Source organism: Saccostrea echinata, unplaced genomic scaffold, assembly GCF_033153115.1.
Source record: "Saccostrea echinata isolate AGI-Se365-2 ecotype Australia unplaced genomic scaffold, CSIRO_AGI_Sech_v1 ptg000030l, whole genome shotgun sequence".
Classification (NCBI taxonomy): Eukaryota; Metazoa; Mollusca; class Bivalvia; order Ostreida; family Ostreidae; genus Saccostrea; species Saccostrea echinata.
In genome coordinates this window covers 5,338,776-5,349,433 of record NW_026889779.1, presented here as the reverse complement: position 1 = coordinate 5,349,433, position 10,658 = coordinate 5,338,776, and the positions used below count along the sequence as shown (strand labels likewise).

The 10,658-nt window shown below is 31.2% G+C and overlaps 1 protein-coding gene across 2 annotated transcripts; it reads left to right on the top strand.

The window, feature by feature from the left end:
* Positions 1–7: 7 nt before the first annotated feature.
* LOC133197146 (upstream stimulatory factor 2-like) lies at positions 8–10,158 on the top strand. 2 transcript variants are annotated; one of them, XM_061333013.1, is made up of 9 exons: positions 8–168; positions 2,022–2,071; positions 3,621–3,716; positions 5,460–5,551; positions 5,717–5,891; positions 6,178–6,210; positions 6,798–6,935; positions 7,771–7,865; positions 8,792–10,158. In XM_061333013.1, the coding sequence occupies exons 1-9, from the start codon at positions 137–139 to the stop codon at positions 9,008–9,010; spliced, it is 930 nt and encodes a 309-aa protein (XP_061188997.1). In that variant the 5' UTR covers positions 8–136; the 3' UTR covers positions 9,011–10,158. The 2 variants fall into 2 exon arrangements, with proteins under 2 accessions (XP_061188997.1, XP_061188996.1); XM_061333012.1 differs by having other exon boundaries at positions 7,771–7,874.
* The last annotated feature ends 500 nt before the right edge of the window (positions 10,159–10,658 follow it).

Here is a 10,658-nt window from a genome sequence, read left to right as displayed (position 1 = left end):
CCTACACAGAGCTCTGTGCAAGATCGCCATCTTTGTCACATGTTCAATTTTCCATCTCATGTGACCTGTTGTTTGGCCCCGTGATCAAGCTTGTTTTATTTCCAGGCAAATTCAAACCTTTGCCAAATCGTCCCACATGGATATGCTAGATCAGGCCTTAGAGGCCAGGTTTGTATAGGAATATATTTTTTTGTATTAAAATCGAAAAATAGGGAAGTTAAGGCGAGGTGACATTCTCTGAAAAAGGCGTCAGATAGTTCCGTATTGGTATTGTGCGCATAGTATGACATTGCGGGAAAAGTTAAATGTTGACAGCAAACACGTGTGTCCACAGTTTTGAAATCATTGCTATTTCTCAACATTTATGAGCAGTTTGTTTATTCGGCATATTAGTGCAATGTGAAATGTCTCTGTTGAAAGTTTCTTCTCTGACAACGAGAGAATGCAAATATTTTCTCAAAAAGGGTTCAAGGTTATAATTCGTAAAAGTACTGTTTAAGGAAATTGTTAAAAGTTTGGCAATGTCACAAACCCTATGATGTTTTATTTTTAAACTTAGACCAATCATTTTAAGCAAATGAAAATTCTCTTTTAGAACTGTCAGCTTATATTTGCTATATACATAATATACAGACGTTTGATTTTAAGAGAAGTTATTATTAAAATTGTTAACAAGATAATTAATAATTACATTTTGATGAAATTAAATTATAAATTATCCAGTAATTAAGTCTAAAAATTTGTATACTGTAAATTCAACTTATTTCATTAACCATTGTTAATTAACATACTTTTCATTGTCTTAAAATTGAGTATTGATTTAAGTTATGATTATCAAAAGTCTACTAAAAAAGAAAAGTGGAGGGGGAAACATATTGAATTATTTGAATGACTCAATAACTTTGTAGATGGTATGAACATAAATGCAAATTTTAATTAAAAAAATTGAATTTTTAAAAAATTTAATGTGATTTTAATAAACTGTCATGTGACTATTCAAGGACTCCAAGAAATAAATCACTTAAGACAAGGAGTCACATAATTCAGTCCAAGAGTAGCTTCTAGACTTAACTTGTTCATTGTGCTTATGAGAATCAAAACACAATATATGTTAAAAATGAAAATCATGCATGCACTAGGTTTACATTATTTACAAAACAAAATAATGCAGTTCATTGAAAACTTAAGATGCACTTGTTCTTGTATACTAATCTCTCATGAAATACTTTAATAAATTAGGAATAATACAAGCACAAACTTCCTTTCTTTTGATAGCAAATGAAAAGAAATATTAGTCAAGAAAATATTTGATTAAAACTTTATGTTAAATGGCAACAATTCATGAATATCTTTGGGGCCTGTGAAAAGTCTTCAGAGCTTTGGCATGTCATGGTTCTAAAAATCATCCTGCAGTTATTGCCTTTCTTTTTGGGATTTTATTTTTATAATTTTTTTTTTCCAAACGCTTCTCTAAGGACAGTGTGACACCATATTTTCTCAACTCCTATCCTCAAACACCATGAAAGAGTAAATAAATCTTTGATATATCTGTAACCACTTGATGAGGGGTTGTTTCAAAGTCACTTAGAGCAGTCTAATGACATTTTGGGACTTGAAAATTGTGGTTGCTTGTCATTTAGCATGCTTAAGGCAGGGACAGAGAGTCTTATAATACAGAGAGTTGCCATAGCAGATTAGACTGTATTATTAAAAATATAAATACAAATAAGCTTATAATGTACTCATGGGGTAATAAGTCATCAGGTACTCAGTATGATTTTAGTCAGACAACAATACTTCTAAGTTTATCAATTTCATCATTTTTAATTTAATAGGGAAGTGTAATTCAAGGGGAAGGGAGGAAGAAAGTACTCATTGAAAAACAAAAGAAATAAATGTATAAATAGATTTTTGTTAGATAGATACATCTGATAATTTATGAATAGTCAGAATAAGGTTCAGAGTTAATTATATAGAAATGAACATTTTTAATTTTTTGTATTATAATAATTTCCTTTCAGTCATGAAGACACTAAAGACTCCACTGGTTCTGATGATGTCCAATTAACAGGTGAGTGTTTATTGAAAATGAAAGGCACAAAACTACTATTAAATCACATGTAAATAAAAATTGAACTAGTAATAAAAGGTAGAACAAGTATTTAATGGACAAGTCCCTCTTCCAAAAAATATTTTGGGAATAAAATCAACACCACTTTTTATGCCCCTGTAATCACGATTCAAGGGCATATACATGTAGTTTTTTGGTCTTTCTGTATCTGTTTGTCCACAAAAACTTTAAAACTTGCCAATAACTTTTGAATGGTTAGTGCTAGGGTTTTTATATTTTACATTTGTATTCCTTATGACAAGACCTTTTAACTTCTGAATGGTTTGTGCTACAGCTTTCATATTTTACATATGTATGACAAGACCTTTCAATATCAACATTTTTTACCTCAAGACCTTGACCTTTGAGTTTGATCTACTTTTGTAAACTTTAATCTTGCATATAATATCTGATTGGTTGGTGCTATGACTTTCATATTTCACATGTATATTTCTTGTGACAAGACCTTTCTTTAGGTACCATCATTTTTGACCTCATGACCTTAGAGTTTGACTCACTTTTGAAAAACTTCAACCTCAGCTATTAGCTGCCAAATGGGAACATACACAAACACATCTTGTTAATTTTGATATTTTTTTTTTGACTGATATAGAGTTTGGAAATATCTTCTGACAGAGAATCTGATAGTTTTAAATGGAAGGGAAGAAAATGTCATCTTTTCATTACACACAAAAATAAGTAATATTTTTAGACGTTTTTACATTTTTTTGTGACAAAAAGATAACACTGTGAGTCTGTGACTCAATTACATGCTTACAGCCATATTAATATTCTTCATAAGCAGTGAATTATTTTTTCTCTTAGTATTTACAATTGAAACATTTCGTTCCCTACCAGTAAAGTTTCCAGTGCTGGCATGAAAATAATTGAATTCTATCAGGGTTTTTTTAAGGGGTCGTAGGGGACCTGTAATAGGCCCCATTCCCAATGGTAAAAAGTGTGTGTTTTTCCCAATTTCATTGAAGAAAATTCCCAAAAGACAATTCGAAACATGACATTAATGTTATTCTAAATATAATAGAAAAAAATTAAACTTAAATTAAATAAAACTTCAGAACAGCAAACAATTAAGTGAAGCTGATTTTCAGTAAAGATTTATTGAATGTAAATTAGTCAATAAATGCTTTGCAAATCAAAAAATGGCTCCTATTTGAATTTATCTCGAAAAATGTGAATTATGATATTTTTCCCAATTTTAACTAAATGACGCTATTTTTTCCCAAATGGAAAGGCCCAGGCCCTTGATTTTAAGACCTAAAAAAAACCCTGTCTATGCTTATTACTATATGATAATTTTTTTTTTAAATGAATAGCATAAATGGGAATGTGAATACATGTACTGAATTCTAACATGAAAAAATATTAAAGTTTTATTGCATTAAGGATCTCTGTAGTTTTTGAAAAAAAAAATATGAAAAAATGAGACATCATGATGCCAGAAAAAGAAAAACATTTGCCAATTGCATGATTATGTATGGGTTATTTTTAGGAGATGGAGATGAGGGGATTGGAACAGTGCAGAATGTAGGACAATCTCAAATTACCCTTGATCCCAATCTTCAGTACCAGTTCAGAACTGATACTGGTGAGTTTACCAACAAACCAGTGTGTTTTATAGTGGTTCACAATGTAGAATTATCAAATTTAGTCCAGAAGCACATTATAACTCAAGTGAGCTAATTTTTAAAATACTGGTAAAACTTTTTGTTAAAATATGAGCTGAAACAAGATGTAGTTTATTTGCCATTGCTTTAATTTTTAAAACTAGATTAAAGATTTTTTAGGAACAGTTCACTTGCACAGTACAGATACAATGTACTAGTAGCTTTCATGAAGCAAACTAGTTGTTTTGGTATGATGTATCTGATGGGTATCTCAATGATTAAACTAGAATTAATATTTATATTGTTTCTGTAAGGTTTGAAGAAAACATTCCTCAAAAATCTGCTTTTGTATCTCTTTGTAACCTACCAAAGATGTTTATTATTATCTTGTGATTTCTATACTGTTTCCAAAATGTCTTTAAAGATATTAAAAATTGTGATTTGGCAATTCAAGCAATATCTTAAATGATTATAAAGGAAATAAAATGCTTGGTTACCTTGCACCAATGCCTGGTAAAGTACCTCTCTTTTTTTGTGAGGAAACTTGTAAAAGTAGCAATACTGCAATCATAAGTTCTTGGGAAAAGTTATATATTTATATTATTGAGGAAAGTCTTGTCTGACCTTAAGGAAAACATACATGTAGATGTTGTACCGTGCACCTTGAGCCTGATAATTTGATTTTTTTTAATTTATGACACTTGAGAGAGCTTAATATTTTTTTAAATTTATTTTTATGTACTGTGCAAAAGAAATATTTCAGTTTTTAATAACAAGTTAAAGAAAAATTTTGTATTTATATTAGGGATGTCAAGGAGTACCCGGTTAACCGGATACTCGATCGAACGTCCGAGCATCAAATACTAAAAATGGTACTCGGTTACTCGGATGTATATTTTTCTTATTTCAATGTATATGTTTTTCTTATTTCAAAGTATATATTTTAATCCAAAAATAACTTAAATATGCATACGGTAAATAACGTGTCGTCATCTACACCTGTAAACACCCGTTATCGCCTGTGGCTGTGTATATACAGTAATTAGTGACCAATCACCTGGTACACAGCTGTTCTCACCTATTGTTGTCCTTTTTTTTTGAATGGCTTCAACGATTGTTTTCATTGTACATCGTTTATGTATGGTCTATCATCTTTGAATCATTTTTAAATTATTTAGTTTATATACGGCAGCGAAATTGGACATGCATAGAAATGCCACTACCCTCTTCAAAAATGAAGAAATATTTAGAAATAATGAAAGATTTAAAAAAAAATGTTGAAAGTCAGTTTGCGTAGTAGATTTAGTGTATATCGTGGAAACAACCAACATATGAAAAAAAAAATATTAGGCTAGCAACCCCAACAGCGTCCTTCCTTCTCTTTCCCTAGTTTAATCATCACAAACCTGCGTAACAGATTGTCCTCCTTTTGCGTTGATCAAATAGATCCTAAAAAGAACTGTAAACTGATTGTAATTTTTGATGTATTTATTGTGTCTTTTGTCTTCATTTGATAAATACATTTAGTACCACAAAATTATTTTCGTTGGAATCTATGTTTATATACATTTTTACCGAGTACCCGGGTACTCGATCGGAAAAACGTCAGAGTAACTGATTATCAAAAATTGAGTGATCTGACATCCCTAATTATATATATGGCAAACTTTTAGTTTGAACTGAAATATATTCACTGATGCTAAATACTTAGTATACATTGACAGGTCAGGTAACTTATAGAGTGGTCCAGGTAACAGGAGATGGTACTGAATCTGCTCAGGTGGTTGCCACCAATGCTTTTCAACCAGGTGCACAGGTAATTCTTGGTGCTACAAGAGATAATAGAGTTTAACACAAAACTCATCTTAGAGAAGAGAATCTGACATGCTTCTTTTATCTTAGCAGTTTACATGAATAGCATTTAGAGATGAATAAGTAATTGTATAACATACAGATGCAAAAAATTTGATCTTTTCCACAGGCAGTTATACAGAGCCCATTCAGCAATGGCGGCAGCCCCACTCCAGACACTCAAGCCACCGAAACAAGGTTCACATATTTTCCAACGACAGTTGTCACAAATGCAGACCAGGTCACCTCACAAGGAGATGTTGCCGGCACAAATGCAGCTTTGGGTCAAGTTTCAGCCACAGCAGGTGAGATTTATACATGGGGTAATCCTGTAGCTTCATCAAAATAGTACACAAATCCCTATATAAAATTCTAGTACAATGTACTGGCTTTTTCAGCTTTTATTTCTTGGGAAGGATTTACTTTTCAACTCCTTTGATGTGTACCACTTTCTAGATTGCTAACCCCCAATCATAAAATCAGCATTTATGAGGATAATATCAGTATTCTGGATGATTTGCTGAATGTATCCTACTTATATACATGTATATACATTTATATGCATGTTGATATCTTCATTTCAAATTGCAGGTGCTTGGACAGGTGATACAGGAGTCCAACAAGGTACATAAATATTTCATCCTTCATATTTAGCAAAAAGGCTTGTTGAACTGCCCTCAAACTGAATTTGTAGGTGAAATATCTTGTATATCATTAGCTTTCAGGTCAAAATCTAGGTCCTGCAGCATGGCAAAAATGATAAATGCCCATTATAGAGCTTAAGAATGTCCTTTGTAAATTTTCATCAGCCTTGTATGATTATGAATAAGGCAAAGTTTTATGGCATAGGAGCTTCATCCAGAAAGTTAAGAGGTCTTAAATAGCTTCTAATATCAGAATAAGAGTTTTATTTACATGTAGATATGCTATCATATTGGATATGTATTGAATCTTATCATGCCCTATTATTTTATGATCATAAAGAAAGAATAATAATGGGTGTGTATGAAGGCTAAGAATAATTGAAAAGATAATAACTGTCACAGATGATTGCCATTTCAATCTTTCTTACAATTTTAATTTTTCAGTAGATATTGCAGAAAAAATTAAGCTTGCATTATATGATAATTTTTCTTTATAAAGTAAAAAAAAAAATCGTGAACAAGTGCTGGAGTTAAATTTTGAATTAAGTGACTAAACTCTTGTGATAGGTCAGTTCTATGTGATGATGTCCCCACAAGAAGTCCTACAGGGTCAGAGAAATATTGCCCCACGTACAGGGTTTAGCCCGAAAGTGGAGGGAGTTAGAACTGGTAGAGATGACAGACGCAGAGCTACCCACAATGAAGGTAATGGAAATTCTAAATATATCTGTGTATGAATTATTTTATTTGTATATCACCCCTACCTCTCCAGTATCATGCCTAGGGCTCAACTTTTACTAAAATATCCACTTGTCCATCAGACAAGATGCCAATAAATGTGACTTGTCCAACTACATTTTTTTACTTGTCCGATTTTGAACAGATATAAAGAAATTTGTAGAACTTTATTTTCCAAAATGAAGACGTTTATGAATTATATTGACCTGTAAAGATTGTTTAATCAGGAAACTAAAAATATTTCTGAACTAAAATATAATAGTACTTATCTGTAACCTAGTCTCTACCATCCTTGATTTCTGGGGGAAAAAACAGTGTTAAGTGAATTCTATGGATATTTTTTCAAATATTCACATAATGGCAAGAAAGTAATTTGTCCAGTTGAACAATTGTGTCTGGAGATTGACTTTTCCAATCACAAAGTTGACTGGACAAGACAGTCAGAAAAATATTTATATTTAGTTATGATGTCCATGAAAGTTCTCAAGTATTGCTCTTTTTTTTTTTTTTAGGAAAATCGTTCAAAAAAATTCTTCAAGTTTTGCTTGAAAGATAAAGTTTTAAAAGCTTACAAATTTTTAATTAATGCAACAAAATGTGTGCTCTTTAGTACATATGTAATGTGATTCTTTAAACACGTAATTTATGCACTTTGTATTCATTGCAAAGGCTAACATTGTCAGAAACCTATTGACTCGAGATCAAAAGGACAAAATTATTACTGAAAGTATTAAACACATTGTTTGTTATTTTTATCTAATTTAAAGTAATTTGGAATTGAGTTTGACTTTTTTTTTAACAGTGGAAAGAAGAAGGAGAGACAAGATTAATAATTGGATTGTACAGTTATCCAAAGTCATCCCTGATTGTTCACAGGAACACACTAAACAAGGACAGGTATCAGGGGTACATTTCTTTCAAAACATTTTCAAAAGCTAAAGGAAAAAGATCAATCAGGGATTTTTTGTTGACAGAAATACTACTTCCCTTATTTTCAATCTACATGACTGTATTTTGTGGTCATCATAAAACGACCTTGATGGCATGTTCTTGAATGAGGATCATGACATATCAAATATTAAGAACTTAATTCCAGGTTATATAAAGGATTGAACAAATATCTGTCATTGATTACAAAATAATTGCCTTGAAAAGATATGTAATATGATTTCAGCATCTTGTTTGCAAAGTGACTTTACCTTTGAGATGACCTGAGTCAAGGTCTTTACAAACTTTTAAGTTTAGGACTTGAAGAGACAACATGCTCAAGGTTTTGAATTTTTTCAAATCAAGGGGTTGAAATTTATAACCCAGATATGATTTCAACATCTCATTGGCCAGTGGCCTTGACATTTGAAGTATGACTTTTGGTAGGACATAGGCAACAAAAGTTCATTCCAGCCAAAAGTTTTAACGTGGAAATGATTTCCACATCTCATGGCTCAGTTATGTTGACTTTAAATTCTAAAATATCTTTTATCAAAATCATCAATCACACACTTACAATCATATGCAGCAATTAAGTCTGGACAAGAGTTCTGAAGTTGTGACCTAAAAGTAATTTCAGCCTTATATCACCCATTCAGGTTGCTTCAGTTTGAGTACATTCCAATCTACAATCCTTAGTTTATTAGTGACAAATGGACAGACTGATAGACAATCATTGGAAAAAGAATCTGTGTAATATAGCTATTACCAGTAATTCAAGGAATTTTAAATTGCATATGTAGAGTGAAACAAACACAGAAGAAAATTCTTGCCAAAATTGTCCTTTAATATTGTTTCATATTCTTAGCTAAGATCCTGCTGTTCTTTCTTTTCAGAGTAAAGGAGGAATTTTATCAAAAGCATGTGATTATATAACTGAGCTGAAAACAGCAAATTTGAGAATGAGTGATTCTCTGAAGGAAACAGAAAGATTGTCAGTGGACTTAGAACTTTTAAGACAACAATGTGAGGAACTGAAAAACGAGAATTCAATTCTGCGAGCTCAGCTTCAGTCTCATGGGCTCATTCCTGACATTCCAGGCACCAACTCCTAACTAGTGCTTCACTCTCATTTAATATGGAATAGGATCTACTGTGTCTTTATTGTTTTCACAGTTCACATAATAACTCAGTCATGTTGTGATTGACATACACACCATTCAATCATTATTCTGGCATTCACACTTGCATGCATACTGTTTGTTTAAAGGCAACGTTATTCACATTTGAATTGTTTTAATCAATCTGTTATCATGAAATGAACCTTTTTTTTTACTGATTTCTATGAAATCTTGCAATTGAAATTGTGTAGCTTTTTTCATTCTTTATAGTGACATCTTCAGAAATTTTCAGATTCCCTGTTGTTTCAATTTTAAAATTATTTTACAATTATAGCACTTACAAAAATTTTATTTTCAAAGATCTCTCCCTGCATAATTTGTCCATTATCCTATCTGTTTGTACATTAATTTGGCATATATTTAGCTCTCATTGATAACGTAATGAGAGCTTCTTAAAAAAAAAATATTCAAGACAATATCCCAATGAAATATTTTTAATTCATTACTGTAATATATTTTCCAAAAAAATGCTGAAGAACTCTCTGATTACATATACTTGCACATTGCCACATGTTATCATGATTCACAATGTAAGATTCGGTGAGAAATATGCATTTTATCAATATTTTCTCAAGTGCTAGCCATTAAATGACAAGATAGACCTTAGGAGATGGTTTCTGTAAACTTTTTCAAATGAGTTTTGAGAATGTGCATGTAAAAGTATTTTGAAAGCATTTTATTGTATATCAAAAAATTGATTTTTTTTAATTGGTGTTGTTTTTTATTATCTGGATAGTAACATGTATAATGTGAAGATAAAAGGCAAAAAGTTTTGAAAGAAGGACCTTGACAATCAGTGGACTAGGCCTGTTTCACATGTACATATAAGTTGCCTGTCAAGTAAAAGTTGAGTTGTCTTAGTTATGACATCACTTTTAGATCCTTATTAACATATTGGAACACTGTTTAGTAAACAATGTGTACCATTCCAATGCAAAATATATCCTTTTTAGTTATGTAAAAAACTTGCAAATTTCAAATACAAATGCAATATTGTGTGTACAAGGTATAATCTTTTAGGTATATACATGTATAAAAGATGTTGCACATGTTAAGTACAAATGCAATATTATGTGTTTAAATTTTTTTTTCTTAATATTTGAACTACTTCTAAAACTGACACTTCTGTTGAAGTATGTCAGTTGCAAACAATCTTTTCTCAAGTCTAACCCAGGACTAGTTATCATTCATTGAGTGAAAAGGGATCCAGTTTTGTTAAAATCAAGCTTTAGACCATTTTTATGGGCTTGAACTAAACTGATACAACTTTTTTCTGCAGAACCATTGATCCATTAACAACAAAACTTGTGTGGAGGCATCGTTATGTAGTTGGCATTGGATTTCTTGCTATCAAAATACCTGTGGTCACAATGTGGTCCAAAGTCTAAATAGATTTATATTGGAAGATAGTCATAACAGAAAGGAATTCATACAGTAAAGAGGAAAATATTCTTATTATATGTTTTAAACATGTAGGTTGTAAATGACTAACTGCTAAATTTAGATTTTATATGTACATGTATGTTTTAGTTCAAATTGTAATCTTTTGCAAGGGAAGGTCACAACGGAGATCTCAGGTTTA

Excerpts from the sequence above, each read along its gene's own strand:
- LOC133197146 (XM_061333012.1), top strand. The coding sequence starts at position 137 with ATGGATATGCTAGATCAGGCCTTAGAGGCCAG. Across the intron at positions 3,717-5,459 it reads CCAGTTCAGAACTGATACTG|GTCAGGTAACTTATAGAGTG; the intron begins GTGAGTTTACCA and ends ATACATTGACAG. Across the intron at positions 6,936-7,770 it reads CAGAGCTACCCACAATGAAG|TGGAAAGAAGAAGGAGAGAC; the intron begins GTAATGGAAATT and ends TTTTTTTAACAG.